Source organism: Leopardus geoffroyi, chromosome A1, assembly GCF_018350155.1.
Source record: "Leopardus geoffroyi isolate Oge1 chromosome A1, O.geoffroyi_Oge1_pat1.0, whole genome shotgun sequence".
Classification (NCBI taxonomy): Eukaryota; Metazoa; Chordata; class Mammalia; order Carnivora; family Felidae; genus Leopardus; species Leopardus geoffroyi.
In genome coordinates, this window is record NC_059326.1 from 3,943,092 (window position 1) to 3,967,545 (window position 24,454).

At 46.8% G+C, this 24,454-nt stretch overlaps 1 protein-coding gene across 6 annotated transcripts in view; it reads right to left on the minus strand.

Annotated features, from left to right (window-relative positions):
- The window catches only part of SACS (sacsin molecular chaperone), an 86,478-nt gene that overhangs the window by 15,690 nt on the left and 46,334 nt on the right, over positions 1–24,454 (minus strand). For 3 of the 6 annotated variants that reach the window (XM_045455014.1, XM_045455085.1, XM_045455144.1), the window contains 7 exons: positions 21,135–21,222; positions 20,160–20,245; positions 16,516–16,627; positions 11,636–11,782; positions 7,522–9,004; positions 6,805–6,896; positions 1,244–1,270 (listed from right to left, as the gene is read on the minus strand). In XM_045455014.1, coding sequence (XP_045310970.1) covers positions 1,244–1,270; positions 6,805–6,896; positions 7,522–9,004; positions 11,636–11,782; positions 16,516–16,627; positions 20,160–20,245; positions 21,135–21,222 — 2,035 coding nt within the window. The remainder of the gene's footprint in view (positions 1–1,243; positions 1,271–6,804; positions 6,897–7,521; positions 9,005–11,635; positions 11,783–16,515; positions 16,628–20,159; positions 20,246–21,134; positions 21,223–24,454) is intronic. The other 3 variants (XM_045455216.1, XM_045455300.1, XM_045455375.1) reach the window with 2 other exon arrangements.

The window sequence follows — 24,454 nt, forward strand, 5'->3', positions numbered from 1 at the left end:
ACCAAGTCAAGAAGGGAAAGGGAAGCGCCACGCCTGCCCGCCATCACTCCATCTGGCACCGGGCACGTCTAAGTGGCAGCACCACGGGTGCCACGGGGGTCCGGGGGGTCGCTACTCTAACACGGGCCACGCCAAGGTGGCTCAAAACTCGCACTGGTGACCAAATTTCTTCCCGGGAAGTCCACGCTGACACTCTGCGGCTGCCTTCCTGGAGTTCGTCTAGAAGAGGAGAGTGACCGACTGGAGAGGTCACTCGCCGGCATCACCCAGAGCGCCCCCACGGCAGGCGGAAGCCACGCCGCCTACTCCTACCGCCGTCGCGCTTTCCTCTTTGATTACACCTCAAAACTACAGGCCCCGTGAAGGCTTCAAAATATCTAGCAATAGTAGCTGTGGATGACACGTCACTTACGAGCCAGAAACCAAATTTCGTATTTATGGGAATCGTCAATATAACCAATGACTTGGTTTCCCAATCAGTTTGAGCACGGGTATATGTTACTTCAAAGAACTGAGCCACTCCAAAAACAGTATTTACCATAAAAGCAATTTCCATAAAGCAAATCTTGCAACCTCTAATTTTCCAGGTGAAACGTGAACTGGGGGAAAATAATACCAGTTGGGTCAAAATATTTTTATTTAAAAAAAAAAAAAGACGGTCCGTAAAATGACACACTAGGCTCCGTAAGAACAATCGGCCGACTGCTCCTAAGGAGCGCGGTGTCAGCCACTTTGCTTTCCTCGGGGGGGGGGGGGGGGGGGGTGCCGAGGAGGGGGTGCTCTCTGCCATTCCCGGCTGCGGCACAGCGAGCCAGGCTCCACCAGGGGCGCCGTAGGGCTCCTCCCCACGGTCCCTGGTCCCAGGACTGGCTCTCCTCTAGCCTTTTTAATCGCAGACATTTATGTGTATCATGTACGAAAGGGGTGCTCACTCTCCTACTCCCCCACTAGAAACCACAGCTTAAAATACAAATCTCAGCAGAATTCTTTCATTTGAGACTAAGTGTTCTGTGAAATGGATGTTTTCAAGTCATTTAGGTATGGTTTTACTGTCGTATGTCCAACCCCCATCTATACACCTATATTGGTACAGTTTCCTCTCTCCTTTAATATTTATTGGCATCAGAAAAAAAAAAAGTTAACATAATTTCTAGCTACTTAGGTAAATGAAAAAACAAGATTCAAAGAATCAAATGAACAAAAACATCAGGCTACAAATAAACACAACATTCAGTTATCATACCTGAATATCCCCAGAGTAGTTGTTGTGCTAGAATACAATTAAATCCGATCTTAGAAAAGGCCAGAATTGTCACAATTTCACATGATGGCTACAGAAATTATTCTATATCTTAGGATAACACTGTCTATGGAATCTTACACAACATATGTAAAAGAAAAGCCATACACACAAGTCCAAATATAGCAGAATATACATTTAAGATTTAAAAACGTATTTCAATGCAAACTAAATCCAAACTACATAAAGGTGGGGAATCTTAGTTTAGAAAGAGAGCAAAGACAAGAGCGGTAGGAACTCTGTATGTATAAATTACATTTCAACCACATAAGTAAAGTCATTTGTTAAGCTCCCAATGTGCTTTTGTACAGATGACCATCATGTGACATTCAGATATACTAGGTAAGAATTAAGAAAGGGAAGACATGTGATTTGTGGAGCAAATCACTCCATAAATTGGGGTGTCTCTACAAAGTAGGTGCACGAGTTTTGGAGTATCTCTATGAAGTAAACAGAATTCTGACTCCGTGATAAAGTAAGGGAGGCTTTATCATACATTTTCACCGCTTGCCTATGGTAACCATAAATAATTTCAAACTTCAAAGAGCTGCTCCATGGCCATCTAAGCCATGATCAAGTACGACTCCACAGCTCTGTAGATGTGTGTGCATATTTGGGTACCTTCGGCTACACTTGGCAGCTAACACAGAGACCACGCTCTTACCAACGGAAGTTAAGCTCTCCTAATCTGAATACCCTTCCAATTACATGAGATGCAATACTGACTGTTAGAGATGGAGAAAAAAACAAGACCTCGCGCCACGTCTCACAGTCTAATGGGGAAGGCGGGCCTGAGACATGATTATAAACGGTTAAGCAGGTACACGGGTATGGGTACGAGTGATACGAGGAGCTCCGTGCTCCATGGGGACACGCGGGCCGTGAGACAGACGAACACGAGGGAGCCAGGTGCGCACCTAAGGGAGGACAAGGACAGGCTGTCTCCCAAATATGAGAAACGTCAAGGGAGACGATCAAGGAGACTATTAAAAATAATCACAGTGCCAGCCAACACTGATATACCCTTTCCATGTACCAGGAATCTTTAGAACACCCAGAAAATGGAACCACATAATGCAGGGCCTCATCAGAAACGTTAAGAATTTTGGCCTTTGTTCAAAGGCAAAAGGCAGAAGCCTTTGAAAGATTTTCAGATAAGAAGTGGGAAAAACTTCAGAAAGATCATCGTAGCCGTACTGTTGCTGTATTAACTAGAGAGGCAAGGACGGACGTGGGGAGACTTTGAGGTTATGCCGTATTCCAGGTGAAACATAACGGTGGCCAGAAGGAGGGTGACGGTGGGGTTGGGAGGCGTCCGAAGACAGGGCCCTTCTGTCCAAAAGGCAGCTATGAAAGTAGGAACCTAGAACATCCTCACGGCACAAATCCTGCACCAAAATCTTTGGAATACTGCTGATCTATGTATCTGAGGTTGGCACCTGAAATTGCTTCTTCTGAAAAGTTCTGCATGTATATATACGTGTATACAGATGTATCTATTTGTGTGTGTGTATGTACACACATATATGTATATGCATACACATACATACATACAGGACTGTCTCCACAATGAACTGTAAATCATGGCAAAGTAGTGTCAACGCGGACCAGGGGAATACACAGCCCCTCCAGACACAACGTCTGCAGTCTGAGATGGAACACGGGGCCAGCTCCTCCGTGAGGTCCCCCGCCCACCCCGACCTGCCACGCCCTCCTTGCACGACTCCGCTCTTGGTGTTCGACACATGACCCGTCACACTAACTGGCAGGGTTATCTGCACGGCTGTCCCCACTGGGTTGTGAGCTCCTTCACTTCTACTCCTCCTTCTGTTGCTTCCGTTCAGCATGATGCCTGGTACCCAGGGGGAAATTCAGACACATGGTTACTGGGAGTCTTTGGTCATGGAACGGAGCAAGGCAGGAGGCCACATGGAATAAGCAAGTATCAAAGTATTTTAAATAATAAACAGGATCCTGCTGCTAACCCCGCAGGCTTTCCTACCATTTGTCTGATTTAACTGCTTTTTTCCTCCTGACGTCCTCCAAAATCCATCTATCCGCTCTTCTAACTACTCTCTAAATTCTGACAGTCAAGCGTTTACTCGAGCAACGTAACACTCAAACGACTCCAATGAACACGACAATATACGGAGAGCAAGTGAGAGGACAGAAGATGCTCGTTTGAGGAGGAAGAACTAAACCACGGGCACGACCCCGGGGATTCCTCTGCCGCTTCATCTTCGCGCTCCTGCCTGCTGCAACACCATCCCCAGCCCCGCGTACGGAAGCGTGAACGTGTCCAAGCAGGCTTGTCAAACGGGCACTGCGAGTAAGAAACAAAATAAGGGATCGTCCCTGCTCTCAGGGATTTTCTAGCCCATCATGGCAAAGTTAGGACTGTGAGAAGGCCAGGGGGACTAAAGGGACCACGTCCTGAGCTCCCCGAGCAGAGGAGGGGCATCTACCCCCCGCTGAGCAGAGCAGGGCATGTGAGGGGCGGCCCACGCGAGGGGCGGCCTGTTGGAGACACGTGTAGGCTGAAGAGTAGGCGACGAACACAAGCCAGCGGGGCAGGTACAGGACGGGGAGGGTGTTCCAGGCAAAGGGAACACGGTGCACAAAACCACAGACACGACAGAACTTTCACTGGGGTGAAAGCAATTACCGAGCGGCCGCCGTGATGCGGCTCTACGTGCTACGCGGCGGTGGCAAGTGTCACAGGGCACAGGGCCCTGTGCTCGCCGAGCCTCTCAACCTACAAGTGCTTGTGAGGGCGAGAACAGAAGGGGGACACTGCGGGAACCAAGGCAGGAGATGGCGAGGTCCCCAGGTCTGCCCGGGAGGAAGCGGCGTCCGCTGGGGATCCCGAGCAGGGGAGGGGCGCGTTCGGTGAAGAGCGAGCCCAGGAGCGAGGGGCTCTGTGAAAAGCCGCCTCGGCTACCACGGTGGCAGCACAGGAGGAGGAAGCCCGACGGACAGAACCGGGAAGCAGGGGCAACGGATCTGGGGGAGGAGGACTCGAGTCGTGAAAATGCTGATTTCGAGACACTTGCAGACCTCCGAGTCCAACGCGGCAACGGCGGCCGTTCCGTCGGTACTCACGACGTGCCCGGGACGGTGCTGACCCGTGTGCGCCGCGGACACAGTCATGACTCCTGCGAGTGAACGGCACGGCAGAGCTCTTCTCAAACGAGCCCTGCCGCGACACCGCAAACGGAATAAAGTCCAGGTAGTACGTTGTGACTGCCCGCCTTCCCTGACCCACCCCGTGTTCGCCTGCCATGAACCTCGAAATAAAGCGACCTTGCATCGGGCATCGCTGAATCTTCAGGGCCTCAGCTACGCCCTCGTGGAAGGATGTCACTGTCTTACCAGGTTACTGATCAGGAAACACAGGCTAACTTGTTCAAAGTCACACAACGGAGGAGGCAGGAGTGAGCCCAGATCTGCGTGACTCCCGAGTCCTGACACGTGACCGCCACGCCACACGGTCCCTCCTGGCACTGGGATGGTAACTGGAGATCAGCGGCTCTGACACACACCTGGCAGTGGGGGCCCAGGGCCGCCTCACTCAAGGACAGCAAGGAGCAAAACAGAAGAGCGCAGAGGCGCCCGGGTGGCTCAGCTGGTTAACTGCCTGACTCTCGATCCCGGCTCAGGTCATGATCTTTCAGTCCGTGAGCTCGAGCCCTGCATCTGGCTCTGCGCTGATAGCTCAGAGTCTGCTTGCGCTCGCTCGCTCTCTCCCTCTCAAAATAAGTAAACTTGAGCAAAAAAAGTCAGCGCTGAGGAGAGCTCCTGAGCTAGCCCATATGCGGTGGATAAACTCAGGTACAGAATTCACAAAGAATTCTGGGAAGCAGGCATAAGAACAAGGACACAGAAAGAGAATGGTGTCATAAAAGCCAAGGAGTTCAAAGAGGGTGTGAGCAACAGCATCGAAGCTTCAGGGAGATGAGGGAAAAGTGACAAAAAGTCCACCGGATTTAACAAAAAAAAGTCATTAATGGGTGACCTCGGCCCGGCAATTTTATCAGAATGCTGGCAGAAGCAAATGTTCATCTGCAGTGAAAATGGATGATAAGGAGGTACGATAAGCACGCTCCACTCGCTCTAGAAACTGGACCGGGACAGAATGCAAGAAAGGAAATCAAAGTCAGGCTTTGTTTTGTTTTCCCCAAGAAGGAAGAGACTGGAACACGTCCACAGCTAACAGTAAAGGGGCAGTCGCAGCAAAGAGTGAAAACACAAGCAGTAACTTAACGTTTAGCTCCGGATTCTAGATGTGATACAAGTAAAACTATCAACTAATGAGACAGATTTTACTTGAGCTATGAAATCAGAGAAGTACCCACGGCAGAGAAAAAACCCTCATGTTTTAATTCTATGCCCAGAACTTTCAAAAACGGGCAACGGATGGTTACTGACAGTCCAGTTCCTGGTTCACAGCTTTAGATCCTGATGGTAACAGCACTGCACACTCATGGAACTTGACTCCTGGAACTTGGACTCATCTTTAGTCTGCCACCCCCATCCCAATTCCCTTCCCTTGTATGTAAATAAATACGTGTATGATCGGTAGCAACTTGTCCTTTACTCATTATCCTCGAAAACACCATATACTGTAAAAGACACATCACAAAGAATACGCTTTATACCCTTAACCAATGGGACGAATCCAGAATTTTTCAGGCCAATATCCAACTTTGAAAAAGTTCAGGCAACAGTTCCCTAATGGAAAAGATGCTGGTGGAAGTTGAAAGGTGACATTAAACTGAGAACCATAGTGATTTTGCCCCCCAAACCCTTCTGTCTTTTCCTAAAAAGAATTCTCAATATAAAGGACACCCATCCTTTGCCAAGACCTCAGGAGCCCCCTTTCCTGACCCTTCCATCTGTCTGCAGTCCCCGGAGCTGACAACGCACAGCTGCACACAACTCGGGAGGGCAGGGCGGTATGGGTGACATAAGGCTGGTGGGTGCGAGACCTGAGCTCTGGGCACACGGGAGCTCCTGACCTTGAACCGAACCTCTCTCTCCTTCCTCTGTGCAATCCAACTGACCACAGCTGTGCCCACTACTACACAGGCTATGAGATAGGAGACTGGGGGGGAGGGGGGGAGGACGGGGGGGCAGGGGAGGGATCACGTGACAAAAGAACTGGGAAAGCATTAAAAAGTTGTGTAAGAAATTACCATAAACGTACACCACCCGACCGTGACAGGAGAGGTTCTGAAATACGATACCTGCCACCTTTCGATTCTTTTAGATGTCAGAGTGCAGCACTGAAACACCTTAAAATATAACAATTACAACAGGCTGAACCATCTGAAATCGTGACTTAGAGATCTAGAGTGGGGAACTCCGGGCAATTTCATATTGGTTCAACTTCATAGAGAATTTTTAAAAACTTTGTATTTTTAAAAATAGGTTTATGTAAAAAAAAACTTTATATTTTTAAAAACAGGCTTATATATAAAAAAAAGAAACTAAATAATTAATACCTCGGGTTTGGGCAGCTTCCTTTAAAGCAGCTATAAGATGAGGCTTCAGGCTATCCAAAATGAACCTTCCTTCAAGACCTGGGAAAAGGGACCTAAAACGTGAAAGGAACACAGCAGTGATAGCCTTCTAACAACTACAACATATTCATTTATTATGTCATTTCAAGGCAGTTAAACGTGCTAGCTTGCATAAATCACACTGCCCGCGGTGTGATCACACGGCAATACCTTTTGAGCAAACCTTAGCCAGGCTTCACTAACTTAAAACGTCGGCAGGCACCAAACCCAAGTCCAGAGGGGTCTAACCATCTCAGAAGTCATTTTGTTTTCTGAAATGTCACGCACAAGCTCAGGTAGGTTGACTTCATGTACTGTTCCCATTCAATCGAATTGCCTCAAAACGATTCATCGCTGACTCCCCTTACTTCGTTATTCCTAGCACTTTAGGACCGTGGCTTTCAGGGGCCCGCGCCTGCCACTCCGGAGAGCAGCAGCAGCTCGGGACACCCTCCGGCCGGCCCAGCCCCCAACGCTTTTGCACTTCCTCCCGCGGGTGCAAAGGGACCCTCCCGCGGGTGCAAAGGGACCCTCCGGCGCGTTAACAAATGCTTCCGCCAGAGGGCCCCTGACCGCCGCCTCCCCGCCCCCCACGCGGCCGACAGGTGGATTCCCTCTAAGGGGGCCTGGGAGTCGAGGCGGGCAGGGGCGGGGCCGTACCTGGGATAGTCCTCTGAGGTAATGTAAATAACATCTTGATCTGATACAGATGACGAGAAGGGCACAAAGCTCCCGTTCTGCACGGGCAGCAGCTCCAGCCCCAGCAGCTCGCTGTAGGCCTGGTCGGAGAGCACGAACTCCAGGAGGTGGAGCTTCTCCCGGGCCCCGCCCGCGGGCGCGCTCTTCCGCAGCACCTGCCGCACCCACGCGGGCGTCACCTTGCGCACCGGCTTCGCGGGGGAGGCGGCCAGCTGCACGGCGGCCGCCAGGTTGGCCGGGACCTTGACGATGTGCTTCCCTGAGCTCTGGAGGTAGTTGAGCACGGCGGCGGTGCACTCCGCACTCTCGTCCAGCTCGGAGAAGTACGCCTGCTCCAGCCGGACCCACTGGTTGCTCGCGGAGTACAGGACCGCGTTCTGGAACAGCTCGTGGAACAGAGGCTCTAACACGGGCTGCCAGTGCACCTTGACCTTGCCGGCGTCGGGCCAAAGCCTGTAGATGAGGTCCGCCGACAGCGGGAAATCGGCGCTCCTCTCCGTCTCCAGACGCTTGATGGAATCTAGGATGAGAGTCGCGTAGGCTTTGGGGACGACGTTCACGACCAGAAACTCGTTCCACAAGGCCGCCGGGTCTCTCCACTGGTCCAGCTCCCGCCACTTGATGCTTCGGCGATTGTCGGTCAGGCCAAAGAACCCGCTGATGTGAACGGGGAGGCCCGTTTTGCTCTCCTCACCCGGCGGTAAAGGAAGAAAACAGAAGGCTTTTCCTGAGAGATCAGCTGTGGCTCCTTCTTCGTCACCGTCTCTCGATAAAGACATGGCTATTCCAATGATGGGGACAAACTTCAATTCGTCGGCTAAAGAATCAAGCTTCCCGCTGATCCCTCGCCCGCCCATACTGTTACACACCAGCCACGAGGTTTTCTGGGCGTCCTTCCTATCCTCATCTTCTACAACTATATTTATATGATACGTGACACAGGTGATGCTGTTGCTCGGGACCTTCTTACAATAGTTGCTTATGGCAGTCTCCAGGATCTTCACAGAATTCGGCCGCTCGTGTCTCAGGGCCTGATTCTCGCTCGCAGTCACTCTGAACACCAGTTTCTCGGTTCCGTCGGCCTCTCGGACGTGTAGGGAGACGTCCTGCACGCTTTTCAGGAAGAGCAGCACCGTGTCTGCGTCTGCCCTGAAAGAATCGAACAGCTCGAGAACCTTCTGCTTATTGTATAGGTTACTGCTAAGCTGTGAAGGCTGGAGGCGAAGGGGGAAACGGAAAAATGTTCCCGGAAAATTGGCATTTACAAACGTTTCCTTGGTGCTTCCAAAAATGCCGATAAATGGCGCAAACTGGTCTGAAAGTTCACTCATTTCTTTGCTGTCGTCTTTGAGATTCCAACACTGGCCTGATTCGTGGGGACCAAAAAGCGTTTGATGAGGATCTAACATCCCAATCTGGTCACCACTAAAGATACAGGGAACATCTGTAAAGAAAAATTCGACACTCATGAACAACTCTGAAATTTGACAGACAGTTATGATTACAATGCAGACTGACTGTCAAAGCATTGCGTGTGGAAGAGCACAAACCATAAAGAGACTCTAATGCGGATTTATCTAAAAACAAACTAAATTTAGCCTCAGAAATTTAATTTCTCTGAGCATGAAACATAATGGTTTCTCTTTTGATTCCGTAAGTATCAGGCAGGGAAACTTCTAATGATTACTGAGAAAATGTAAGATGTATCTTCAGACACCCGTTAAACGAGATATGCAACGACTACTTGGGTATTTACGCTCAATCTCCGCAGCCGCATGAACCCAATTATGCAAAACGCAACTTCATCCCAGGCTCACGATAAAAATTTCAGCCGCAGATTCTCTGAAAAGCGGGGGAGACAAAGCGCAGCACAGCGACTGCCCGCCATGCTCCTCAGTGAGCAAAGGCCCCCGAGCGAGTCTGCAGCGGGCCCCGGGTTCGCCTCCACCCCCGGCCGCTCACACTGAGCACATCTCAGAACCACGCAGAACCCAAGTGCGGTGCTGCAGGAGGCGCGCTGCGCGCACAGCGTGGCTCATAAAACTGGTACCAGCTGCTTCGCCTGTTTCTCAACCAAAGACGGAATGACACTTAGACACTGGCAAAACGACCAGAATGTCAGATGCTCCGTACCTACAGAAATTCTTCACCACGGTGCCCCTGCAAGGACTCCGTGAGAGTGATTTCGACACGTTTTTCCGCACATGCTGACGTTAGCACCTAACCTTCAGGCAAGACACACCTTCAGCATCAACGGTCACCAACAGCAGGCTGAGCCGTCACAAACACTGACTCCTAAGCTCTCGGGTATTTTAAGTGTGAAATGTGACGTCCCCCAACCCAGCCACTAAATCGATCAACAACGTGGTCGGGTGGCACTCTTGTCTGTGCTCCCTTTACACCGTGTCCACACTCCCGTTACTTAAATTATGTCAGGGAGCCTCCTGACAGTTATAAAGCATGATGCCGGACCTTTGCGAATCCTGTGTTTAGAGAATAACACTCCAGTGAACAATGTCCCACATAAACGTGCTCATTCTCAAACAGGGAACAATCCACAGCATTTGCTGGCAGTCAGCTAGACTCTCTGACTAAACAATTCATTCCTGTACAACAGTCTCCACACTCACGCAATTCATGTCGGTGCCCCCATAAAATTTTAAAACTTCCGTATGTCAGGGACCTACGGGGTACCATGCAAATGGCTGAACACATGAATCTTCGCATTCGTGTATAATGGTTACATAATGCTGTGATATATGATTTAGTGTATTATTTACTTACAATACTATGTAATAATATAAATGCAATTTAAAAAACAGGCTTAGTAAAATTGGGCTATATAGTGAGTGTGACCCTATGTCCCCCCACCTGCCAAGGGTAGTCCCAATTCAGGCCAGCTGGCCAGCTGTGTGGGAACAATACCACCCTCTTGCACTCTGACCAGTGTCCCAATGTGAACAATGGATTATATGGTCACCCTAGCGATAGCTATAGCCCTGCCCGCTCAATCCTTCCTTCTCTTTCAAGTTCAAAACGCGAACAGAGTTTTGAAACTAAGGTGCCAATTACATTAAAAACAAAAACCTTTTACCACAAACTACAGTAAATACCGAGAGCTTTGACTCTGGAAACATAGTCATCCATTCTTAGAGATGTCTACACCACAAGTTCCAAGTATTTCCTGCTCTAACTATGAACCAGAACCCTCATATTCTTTCTAGATTCAACACATGATTTCAAAGTAATCTTTAAAATACTTCGAAGCTGGGGGCGCCTGAGTGGCTCAGTCGGTTAAGCGTCCGACTTCGGCTCGGGTCACGATCTAGCGGGTTCTTGGGTTCGAGCTGGTTCGAACCGAGTTCCTGCGGTTCATCGGGCTCTGTGCTGACGGCTCGGAGCCAGGCTGCTTCAGATTCTGGGTCTCCCTCTCTCCCCGCCCCTCCCTCACTCACACTCCATCTCTCTCAAAAATAAATATTTAAACAAGTGCTTTAAAAAAATAAATAGAACAAAGTAAAATACTCAGAAGTTTGAGAAGAGCAAAAATTTTATGAGGGAAATGTAGAGAAGCCAGAATCAAAGATCTTCACTTTGGCCGTCATTCAATACTGCTGGGCATTACACTTTCGTCTTTAGTCGCTTGATATTTAAAAAGGTGTACAAGAAAATCTATGAAAATCAGTTGGTCTGACTCAAAAGAGGTTCAGTGTAAAAATTCTGAGCGTAACAATTTGTGCAGGCATTTCAAGGGCTACATTTCAAACCTCACGTAAAGTGACTTAATAGATACTATCACACCGGTCCCACTGGACCGTGAGGACATTAACTTTTGGCATCACATGGTGACGCTTCGGTGTGGCTACCGTGGCAACTTCAGAAAACCCAAGACACGCTGATAGTTCACTGGCATACTTCTCGCCGCTGCCAGAGAATTCGGGAGATGCCTCTTAAACCGCTTTCATCTGGAAACGATGCCTTTAAAACAGTATCATCTCCAAAGTGAACCAAGTAAATTACAAAACATAGGTGAAAATACTTGGCACTGGTGTGACAGAAAAGGCGAATACTCTACCTGTTATATGGTAGACAGAATTAAACCCGATCCCGAATCTTCCCACCTTCAGGGGGTCGTCCTTCTTCCTGCTCCTTGCGATCTCCTGAATGCCATGCCAGTCCTCGGGGGTGAAGACTGCATTGTTGTACACGTAGAGAGCCGGCCCTGCGGGGGAAATGCACGTGCAGGCGTTCAGAGAGAAGTTAGCCAGAGCGTTCGGCCCTCTCCCAGGAGCTTCCTCTACGTAAAACCGCTTACTTGATGGCAAAAATGGAAAAAAGTGAAGGGAATGACTGAATTCTGCACCGTAATTCCAACGTCCACGGTGAAAACAAAAACGTAAGCCAACAGCAAAAATTATTAGCAGAACAAAACATTATGGCTGGTCAAAAACTTAAAAAGGAAAAATTAAGGATGTTATGATACTTAGACATCCAAACCACAGGGCACACAAGGAAATTAATCAGAGTACACTATTACTGTGCAACATTCCTTCCTAAATAGCATGTTTAAATTTTTGTTTTGTAAATGCGATAACCGTAAATGTACGGGAGGCCTTGCTATCTACGACAACCTTGTTAATATATTATTTCGTAAGGAGGAAAATAATCCTTCAGTCATGTTAATAATCACCTTGTTTTTGTTTCCATCAGCCTTTGGATTTTTCTATTCAAGGCATTACTTGTCTAACTACTATAATCGTTAATGTGACAAATTTTAAAATCAGCACCTCAGAATAATGCTACCCTGTCTTTAAAGTAGTTCCTTTAAAAAGTTCTCAAAATATTTGAATTTATAATCTGGATTTATAAGTCAACATATTTTGGGGGCATCACTTTTTGAAACTTCTCTTCAGAATCTCTAACATTGTTTGAGTATGTTCAACTATAGTAATTCATCATATTTAAAAATAATTAACGTTTTTCTTTTAAAAAGCTACTGAAGTAAACACACACACAGTAAAGTACAAAGACCTTACATGTGTGGCCTGGATGAACTCTGACAAAGTGAATAAGCCTGTGAAGCCTCCAACTACATACAGAGAACATTCCAGCACCCTTCAGAAGCCTCTTCACGCGCACCTATAAATTCCAGCTCCGATACGGGGATGTTGGCCATTGTTCGCTTTACAAAAACGGCCTGACGGCTGTGTGTAAACCAGTCCAAGAAGGGAGATGAGAGTTCCCAAGCTTGTCTGAGGAGGAGAAGCCCACAGCGGGTGAAGGGGACTCTGGGGCCAGGGGAGCTGGATGGCAGTCCCGGATCCACCACTGCCAACTGAATCACTTCAGGCCAACTAAAGCCACTCAGGCTCAGTTTCCTCGTCAGTAAAAGAAGGATGAGAAGAGCACCGCACTCGCAGATGAGATCATACAAATGAAGGCCCGGGCCCAACGCCCACCACAGAGGAATCACCTACACAGTCAGATGTTGTTACTGGTACGTACAAGTATTGGCGACTAACCAAATAACTGTTACAGGGAGCTATAAAACAAGTATCGTACCACCCAGGAGCTCACGACAGCTGGCTTAGAATGGCATCCAGTGGGCAATGTCTGGTTCTGCCTCCTCCAAATCTCCACTAAACATGCCTCTGGAGACACAGAAACGGGGACCACAAACACTGACCACACAGAACACGAGCACTGGGAGCGAGGCTCTTGCCAGAATCTAGAAAGAACCTGCGTAACTAGCAGGTCTACGGAGGGGAATTAGGAACCCAGCGGGAACACAGCAGGTCACAGCGCCAGGAAGGAGGCACAGCGGGCCGGCCTGAAGGAAGACCCGCCTTCCTCCGCGCCAGCAGCCAGAAAATCCCTTGCTGCCCAGCTGCTTTTACAAGACATTTGTCAAGTTACCAAATAACAGATGCACGTTCTTACCAATTCAAGCGGAGTGCTTCACGGGAAAGGGAATTTCCTCCTCACATCCTCGATCTTCAGGGTTTACTGACACATCAGAACTGTTCCGATGCTATACATCCACAGGTGACAGACCCCCTGCACGTGGAACCGCCCTTACTCACTGGCTTCTGGAACATTCCTTCCACGAGGGCCAGTCGGTGTCTGAACGGGATGGTGCACAGAGGAACCCCGCCCCCCACCCCGCACAGGCAGCAGAGAACTGGGTGAGTCAGCTAGACGCATCGGTCCTCACGGGCCTCCACACCCAGCACGTATCACCCAGTTCTTTTTTCATGGTTTCGATCGAGGTGTTATCTGATCATACGCCTCCGGGTCTCAGGAGGCAACTGTATGTCTTCCACCTCCGTGTTCATCTTGAATCTCACCGAATCTCCGCCTCCATCGTGCAGATCAATTTTAAAATACCCCAATCTACCCTGATCAAAAGAACATCTCCTGGTTCTGAGAGTGAGATAACAAAACAATAAACCTCTTGAGAGAATTTTCTCTAACAAAAGTTGCAGTCATCTGGGAAGGAAAGGTTAGCAGCAGGCCTGCAATCTACTTTCTCCTTTTAAAAGGGAATATGGGGGGGGGGGGGGGAGAGAGAGAGAGAGAGAGAGAGAGAGAGAGAGAGAGAGAGAACCCAGCCCAATCTCCTTGCAAACACGCTGACGACAGACCTCTGGACAAACACACTCATGCTGTTTGCTAGCCGAGGAGTCTACTGGAGGCTTCAGAACTTGATTATAAATAAACCTGGAATTTACAGATTTATGAGACACAACGTCCTGAAAAACTCACAAGCTACTGAACTATCGGAGAAAAACATGTACGTGTTTTATGACCGTGTAGGTGCTGGCCTTCGTGCATCATTCCGAGGCCACCTCCGCTAACTCTAGGCCCAGGTGTGCCCTAACACAACATGAACAGACCCAGCAGGAAGAGCGGGGAGTCCGACCCTTCTCCAGCCTTCCTTCACCGTGTCTCTTAATTAACCACATCCTTGAAATCCTTACTGGTGGGACACTGGGTGAGATCTCCTCATTCTTATGCACCTGATTTGACAGACTGAGTCTTTTGTCATCTGGTTATATAAAAATATAAGAACAAGAATAAGGTGGACTGAAAAGTTCTCATTTGCAAAACTAAGTATCAATAAAAGGGAACAAAACTAAGATCCAAGATGACACCAGCTAAGACAGTATTCACATCTGAACATAAAAGACAAGCTCAAATATGCCAGAATATGTAGGGCCCTCAACAAGTATTTGTTAAATAAAGAGATCGGAGATCACTCCTACCTACTTTTATGTGGCCAAGTTTATTTTAAATCGGCTAATCTGATAATGCTTTCAAGAGCCCATCTACGTATACAGCTGACCCTTGAACAACACGGGTTCGAACTACACAGATTATACATGGATTTTTTTATAAGTTCTAAAAATGTATTTTACTTTTCTTATCATTTTCCTTACGTTTTCTTTCCTCTAGTTTACTGTAAGAATACAGTATAGAGGGGCGCCTGGGTGGCGCAGTCGGTTAAGCGTCCGACTTCAGCCAGGTCACGATCTCACAGTCCGTGAGTTCGAGCCCTGCGTCAGGCTCTGAGCTGATGGCTCAGAGCCTGGAGCCTGTTTCCGATTCTGTGTCTCCCTCTCTCTCTGCCCCTCCCCCGTTCATGCTCTGTCTCTCTCTGTCCCCAAAAAAATAAACGTTGAAAAAAAATTAAAAAAAAAAAAAGAATACAGTATAGAATATATATAGCATACAAAATAATGTGCTAAACGACTGTTTATGTTACAGATAAGATGCTCTGGTCAACACTAGGCTACCAGTGGTTAAGTCTGGGGGGAGTCAGAAGTCATAGAGGGATTTTTGACCGCACGGGGTCAACAGCCCTAACCCCCATGTCCCTCCAGAGTCAACTGTACTTGATTCGGTTAAGTAATTGTTATTTCAAATACTTTTTCAAATGAGGTAAAGTCAAGGCTGGAAGCAAAAATCCTAGATGCTGGGTCGGAGTTTGAAGCAAAATACTTCTAGGATCTCCTCACACTGTCCCCTTCGTGCCTCTAAGGTACACACATAATGACGAATATCAGTGTGACACCAGCCGTAAAACGTTATCACACAGAGGAGCTCTCTTCACCCGCAAAATCACTGGGAGGCAGGTTTTGTTCTTATTACCATTTACAGGAGAGCAGACTGAAGCGAAGCGGGGCCAGGCTGTCTGCTCGGTCACGGTGAGTGAGTAGGTGGATGGGAGCGGCCGCCAGGCGAACCGGTGCCCAGGGGAGATGTGCCCGGGGGTGGGCCCGTGCGGGACCAGGGCCTGAACCAAAGACCCTCCCTCCGATCCACGCCCGGTATCTTCCAACCACGGCTACAGGAATCAGGAATGCCAGAACCAGGACGCCTGACCCGGCAGCCGTCATCACGAAACCGGACGACGGCAGAGGGGCCGCCTGCCCCCATCACCGAGGCAGGAGCAGCCTGGTCCACACGGGCAGCCGCCAGGCATGGCAGGTCTCCTTGCGCCTCGTCACATGACACACACGTGCAACCTGCCTGTCCCAGGTCTGACCAGAGAACGATATATCAGCTATAATAAGTGTTAACTATATAACGTTTACGTAGTTAACAACAGTTTTGACCACCCTCCTAAATCCTAAAACATGTTTTCAAAAATAGAGGACCTGCACCTCTTTAAAATATATTCAGGGATGTCAGAATCAATCCTTGTTATTTTCAATAACTTTCTACCATATATAGTCATATACAGTCACATATATGCTCCATCTGACTTGTAAGTTGCACTCAAAGTTATGAACGTTCTCTTGAACACAGCACGTCCCAGAGTAGGACCGAGGTATCAGGAGTCTATTGGTCACGGTTAACCTTACTGTCTTACCTTTCGTTGTCCTTATTCCCTTGTCTCCTTCAAGCCCTCTTCCCACCCACATCAATCAATAACTGATTATCGATTCTTACCCTGATATTGTGCCATATCTTTTGACCAAAGAGTCTCCGTTCCATACTGAGTTTCATCGTATAAAAATTTAACTTCTGTGGCCCCTGCATCTTCTGCGTTCTGAATTAATTCCTAATCAAGAAAATACACCAAAAAATAATATTTAATAACACACACAATCTATTGCCCATCTTTGAACTTCCTATACTATTTAAAAAGTAATTACATTTCAGTCACAGAAACCAACGACCGCATCATTGCCTTTAAATCCGGTGGGGATATGACTGCAAGTAACTGTCACACGCATATGAGAGCACGGTTGAGAGCTCGTGAGTCCCTCTCCAATGACACACTTAACATGCAACCTTTAACTTGCCATCTCCTGTCCCCCAGTACAAATCCTGACACTGTTTACAACGCTGACTTACAATCTATACAAGCCTTCATTCAAAAGAAATGACTCCACCTCTGAAAGGTGCACAGGTGCTTCTGGTTCTGGGACGGGCAGCTTGTTCTCAAGCAGCTACCAAAGACAGACCTTTATTTACCAGTCCCTTACCAAACTCACCTTTTCTGAGAAAAAATGTATCGGTTTATATGTACCGCTTAGTAGTCTGCATGCTTGAGAAGTTGCAATCTGACCCTGTCTTTCTCCTGCACTACAGCTAAAAGCTTCTTCACAGTCAGGACTGACTCATTGCTTTCCCATAAAGAAGGCAGCAATGTTATCTGTTTGGCGGATTTGTTTGGTGATCACACCTCTGCAATGTAGAAAGGAAGGAGCAAACTACAAGGCTTACACACCCATCGGTAGTCCCCCCAAAATCCTTCTCCTCAACAGCCCCAATCACTCTGGCGTGCCCACCAAAAACATCTTGGGCTCCGGTCCATCTGAAGGGAGCTCTGCCAGACTCTGAAATAGGAGTCCAACTCTTAAAGCCAACACCGGCATCATGCATCTAAAGTAAGGAAAAGGCAACAGATGACAACTCCTGGATGAGCTCTGACACAGACTAAACCAAATCAACTGGTTTCATTTTTGATGGATGGGTCTTTAAAACACAGTAATTCCGTCTGTAATATTCACCCTGAAGGAGAGGAGGGAGCAGTCAAGGATGGACGAGAAGTGAAGAGAGCTTATACTGATCCCATGGCAATGCCAACAGCAAAGCCTTTATCACGTAGGGAAGAGATACGGTGCCCACGGAACACGACACCACCATGGCCGAGTGAGGGGACACAGCAGAAGTGGCGAGCTAATTCTGAGACCAGGGATGGCGTCAGGGTTCACCCAATGCACACCGAAAGGTGGGGGGATCTTAATCCCACCTGCTGTTCAACCCCAAACACGAACATTTGAACCATGCCCTTAGCTACCTCCTTATCATCTACAAATTCCTCCTATTTACGCAACTGTCTATTTCTAAAAAGATTTTTAAGACCTATCCCTACCCTATTCAGTCTAAAAGAATCCCTAAAACATAGCAATCTTATTTACATCATTAGGAAATTATAATATAAAAGACAGAAATAAGAATTATCGGTAGCAAAATACAACGTTCATCTACAAAACGAACAGCACTTTAGAAGCTGGATCTTGTTTTCATTTGGATATCTGTGAGTGATTCCTGTGTATTTTAGGGAGCAGAGAGGAGGAACACTGGAGATAAAACCTGTTAAGTCCCAGGCCCCAACTAACAGTCTCAAGTTGAACAAAAAATAGGATGGGATGCTTCTTGTCAGGGGATCTCTTCCAAACTAATTCTGAGAAGAGGCATTAAATGTGCCAATTTGCATATGATCTTGGGCAAGTCACTAAACTACGTCCAGACTTGTTCCAGCAAACATCACAGAGGACAGTGACCTGAGTGTTAGGTCATTTCTATGATTCCTATTAATTAAATCTCTAAGTGCCGAATTCGACCACAATATCCAAAGAACAGAGATGATATTGAGCCGGCTCGCACACAAATGCACGCAGTAAGAAGAGCGAAGGACCGCGGGCTGCTTGCCAACTTTAAGGTGTACAAAGACCTCGCCCAAACCCCTGCCCTGTGTCCCCTCAGTCCCCAGTCACTTGCTTCTGAACTGACAAGCCCCTACTCCCATTACCACCAACTAAATCTTCACTTAAAGTCGCTTAGCTTTGGGGCATGTGGGTGGCCCAGTGGGTTACATGTCCGACTCTTGGTTTCGGCTCAGGTCATGATCTCACAGTTCGTGAGTTTGAGCCCCACATCGGGCTCTGTGCTGACAGCGCGGGGCCTGCCTGTGGTTCTCTCTCTCCCTCTCTCTCTCTCTGCCCCTCCCCTGCTCACTCTCTCTCTCTCTAAAAATAAATAAACTTGAAAAAAATTTTAAATGGATTCTATTCACCTCTGTCTACCCCCTGACAATCCACACTTTTCCCATACTGTCCTAGCATCTTGAAATAAAATAGTTTCCAAGCTCACTTTCTGTGAACCACTGAAGGTTCCGTGAACCTTCTGTGAACCTATGCTGAAAGATGACCTTAATTTGCTCCAACATACCGTCATTAAAATCACTAACGATGGGAGCAATCTGCAACCAGCACCTTTCCGAGAACAACTACTTACGTTCAATTAAATACACCTAATCCTTACTTTCTAGAAACTTACCATCCAAACTAAAACATATAATGAAGACCAGGATATGAAAGGCAATAAACATTAAAATAAATTAGGGGGAAGAAAAATGCATAATAGTTGATCTACTTTTACAGTTAATTGAGGAGGTTTCTTATGAAGCTTAAACACCAAATAATTTTTGCAGGTTCTTCTTCTATTAGTGCTTTCTTTTGTGGTTGTTTGGTTTTTCGGTTTTTGGTTTTCAGTGAGTGTATTCAAACTAAAAGAATACACTGTGAATAGAAATAAACAACTAAAGTCATTTTGTAGCAACATGGATGGAAGTGGAGAGTGTTATGCTAAGTGAAATAAGCCATACAGAGAAAGACAGATACCATATGGTTTCACTCTTATGTGGATCCTGAGAAACTTAACAGAAGACCATGGGGGAGGGGAAGGAAAAAAGAAAATAAAAGGTTAGAGAGGGAGGGAGCCAAACCATAAGAGACTCTTAAAAACCAAGAACAAACTGAGGGTTGATGGGGGGTGGGAGGGGGGGAGGGGGGGTGACAGGCATTGAAGAGGGCATCTTTTGGGATGAGCACTGGGTGTTATACGGAAACCAATCTGACAATCAATTTCATATTTAAAAACAAGAAGAAGAAGTAAACCTCTTTCTAAACCCAGGGGTCAAATGTGCTCATGGCCCCTGAATGTGGGTTTGCATTGTTTTGTCCATTCGGTCAACCGGTTGGTTTGCAGTGGCCCCACACGATGTTCCACAAAAGTTATAAAATTACATTATGCACTTACATAAGATTATTGAAAAAAGCGTTCCTAGGGCCACACTGTGCTTGACTACGGCACCCAGCAACCGAGCGGGCTCCTTTGCCTCTGAGCCCTCACGTGCTTACGACGGCCGCACTCACAGCCCGGCCGAGCCAGCAGGCGCCGAGGGAAGGGAGTGCAGCTGTTCAAATCTAGACAACGTGTTTCAAAAGTCAAACGCCACCGGGACCCCCAACTCTTGTTTTTGCCAAAGTAAATTCACACACGCATACAACACACGCCCTTACCTTAAGGATCTGTCCTCCTTCCGGATATCTTCTTAAAATGTCCTTGAGAAAATCAACAAGCGGTGGGGTTGTTTGACCAAACCGACCTAAAGCACAGAACGCACTTAAAAACTGATTTTAGAAGAAAAATCCCCCGGCTGTTGCCCACGTGCTGTTTGGTTCCAAGACCTAAGGAAACTTGGACAAGTTATGACTTCACATGAGCTGTCGCAGCTCTCAGCTCTGAACGTCTACCTGGCCAGACACAGTACGGAGCAGAGCGGACTCATTTATCAAATCTCCACCTTTTTAATCAAAGTACAAAATTCGGTTTTTAAAAAAGGCTCGCAAACAGACCATATGTCACAAAAGATTATTCGTTCAAAGACGGAGAGCATGGGGCGGGTTGTCGCCAGGCTCCAAAGCAAGCGAAGTCAATGGCAGTCTTTTGTGGGTGCTCTTGCCGCTAAGAAATAAGCCAGAGATAGTGGTGGCTACTAGGCCATGGTTGATATTCTCAAACCCAACTGACGTTCTGATTACGCTGAAATCGGCCCAGTCACTGTCCCAATAGCCGTCCAGTTCAAATGCCCTTAAGCATTTCCTCACCGAGAGATGCTTAGAATTGACTGACCCGGTGACCTTCGGAGAGCTGACAGGGAAGTATAGAGAGGACGGGGAAAGGGAAGTAACTTCTCAGACGCACAGAAAAACACACAAACAAAACTGGGCGTAAAATAGCGAAATCATCACTACAAATGTATCTGCATCGTCAGGGTGCAGCACCCAGCAGGCCCAAGCCCCGGCAGGACTCTGCTTCGCAGGGTACTATACCCCGCACGTTCTCATAGAAAATTCGCTAGCTCCGCCCACCCTGGTTTTCCAGCCTGATACAGCCTCATCACATCCCGTGGAATACACCTTCACTGCACTTTTAAAACATAACCGTTATGCAACTAAAAATGGCACAGGCTCCTGGTAAAATCAGTTCAATACCTCCCCCTTTTAAGCCTTTTGATTGAAGGTTTACAAAAAGATGACAGTTTCTGAAAGTCAGATCTCCAATCTTGATCCAGTCAGATAACTGAAAGAAAAGAAAAGAAAACAGTATGTATGAAGAGCAACGTTGTTCACTCAAAACTCCCTCCATCGTTTTTCTCGCTTAAGAAATAATGCTTGTTGACCTTTCTTACTAGGAAATCAGTTACTGTGGAGAAGTGAACATTTCAAAGAACAGAAATTTAGTCAAAAAGTTTCCTTAAAACCTGAAAGGACTTTTCCTTAATTACAAAACAGATAAAGATACATATCTGCTTTGAAACAACATAAACTTTTAATGATAAATCGGGATCGTCAACATAAACAACATCTTCCTTTTTACATTTCCAAAATGTACCGCTCAGAAGCCAAGGCCAGATCAACCTTCTCCCCAGCATTCCTCAAGTGCTAAGATGGGTTGACCTCTCACAGGTCAACAGCCTGCAAAAAGTCACCCAAAAGCTCACCTGCAAGAATCTTCGTAACTTAACACTCCCCAACAGGGTGCGAATGACCTCATTCACCGTATTAAAAAGTCACTGTTTCCAACTGTCTACCGTCATCCCACACAGAGATCCTCCAAGGTTCCTAAAGCTCAACCCGTCAAAAGTGACCTCACTGGGTTTCCTTCCAAACCCTCCTCTGCCATCTTTTATTGTATATCTCTATTAATAGGGGCACCTTCTACCTCTGCACCTCGGAGGGAACGCGGGAGAAGCTCTCTCTCTCTCTCTCTCTCACTCTCTCTCACTCTCTCTGAAAACCACATGGCCAATTAACCTTCCAGGTGCTACCAGGTCCATCCCCAATTTCCCTCAGACCTAACTTGTTCTTCTCCGTTTCCAAGTGTTCATGCTCAGACTCTCAGTATTTCTTGGATTTTTATGACAATCTCTCATCTGGCCTCCTTACCTTCTGTGTATCATCATTCTAGTCCCCATTTCTAAAACACAAATACATATCATTTACATGTATTACACATTATATAGTGGATATATAGTAGTATATACTATTATAGTATAGTATATATAGTATTATATACATATAATATATACAATATATATAATACTGTATGTAGGATGTTATATATAATAATTATATATAATTTATATTATATATAGTATTTTATATATATATATATATATATACACACACACACATATATATATACATACACACTCCCACTGAATCTTAAAGCAAGCCTGTAAAAACTAAAAACTCCCTGCACAGGAAATATGAATAAGAATAATCCTAGCAGTACTGTTGCTAACCACAATTATTTTAGAAACAACCCCAATTCTGTAACATATTGACAGAGCGGAACATCATCCAGCAATGAAAAAATGGGTTAAGTAAGCTGCACATAACTCTGGGTGAATATTCATAACATAACACTGACTTTAAAAAGATAATTCCAAGTTACCACATATAGAATAATAAGCTTATAAAGTTCACAAAGAACTAAAAGTAAACAGTGTTATCACTCAGGTTATAGACTTAGGTTACAGACCCACACATACACATATATGGACATATATGTTCCTAGGTATACATATGTACACACATAAATATACACACTTACGATAAAACGACTGAAACAACTACAAAAAGGGCAACAGAATAATAAATGCAAAGGGGTAAGGGAAAAGAGGCACACGGGCTGGGGCGGAGAGGAGCGCACAGGTAAATACAAACTACCAACAGTGCTCTTCTCCAGTTGGATGATGTCATCAAAGTTGTTCATTCCATAGTTAGTTAATTAACTCTTAGTTACCGAGAGCCATGCATAAACCAACGATTACTAGTCCGATTTAGCACAGCTGAGGTTTATCTGAAGGAAGAAAGGCAGGAAGGGAGGAAGGGAGGCAATTTTTAATGCAGGAAGAAGTTTGCAGGTCTTAAAGAGGCCTTGAAAAGGAAGAAGACAGGGTAGAATCGCGTTCGTAAACACGGATGTAACTGGCTATGTGAGTCTGACAGCGAATGCTTTTGGTGCAGTGTCATCAGTGACCTGTCTACAGGGAAGTGATTCTCCCAAAGAGAAATCGAGCAGCACAGATAACTGACCTCAGCAGGGCTCTCAGCTTTCCCCTCCGGAGTCTGCCAAGATTAAGGAATTTGGCTTGAACCTCTCTCCTTCCTAGACCCTACACCGCTCCAACCAAGCAAAGTAACATTGGTCCTACTCCTCTCCAGAGACAATGAAATCTTAAAAGTTGCCCAGTTAAGTCTTTAGTATACAGACTTAGTATATAGACTAGTATACAGACTCCCTCAAAAACTTCAGAGATGATCATTTTCATGGACTATGAAACAACTCTTTCCAAATTATTAAGCAAACCATACGATATTAATTACAGCCTGGATCTCCCGACCCTTCTTCCTTTGTTCAGTTGTCAAGGCCACAAGGAGTTGTGAGACTCAAGACTCAAGAGTTGACAGAAAGGACATTTTTGATCAATTAAAAGACAGGAAAGTCAAATCATGCTTCACACCTCCTGGTTTGAGGCTCGACCACATTCGGTGCAGAGGAAACAGCTATAATGAGACAGTCTCTTCATGAGACCGGAGGCAAAGTGAAGAACTTAGAAATTCCACTTCCAGGCCAGGGAAGGCAAAAGAAGGACAAGGACAATGAAGGTGGCAGATGGCCTGGAAAGACTGAGGACTGAGAAAGTGCCTGATGCCAACTATGTCCCAAACGGACCCAAACCCGTGAGTGACAAGGAGTCCTCAACAGCTTTTGCTTCCTGCTTACCCCGACATATTTAGGATTCCATTATCTCTGGGTCTGACTCGAGGCTTGTGAACATCCCTGGCGAGACCTTCTGCCTTACTCTACATCTACCCCTCTACCCTGCGCACACACACACACGCACATCCATTTGTACCAACTGCTGTAATCATATCTTTCCAAAGCCTCCTGTATACCCTTTCCTTCTAGCTTCACTGTGACAGTCGGTCACGATCTAGAACCTCACTAGCTCCGGACAGCACAAGCTTCCTAACCAGACCCCCCCTCACCCAGCCACTCAATCTGAAACTCTCTATGCACCACGGCCACATTCACTATCCCATACCAATGCTTTGCACAGACACCTCCAAAAACACTTCTAGAGGCAAGACTGGGCCACGACTGAGCCTTAGGGTTTGACCACATGTAGGGGACAAGATGGCAAAGCAGACCCAGAGGAATAACCAAAGAAGTGGGTACAGAACCAGGAGACTATAGACAGGAAAGCTAAGAGACAGAGATGGGCCCAGAGAAAGAGGTAAGA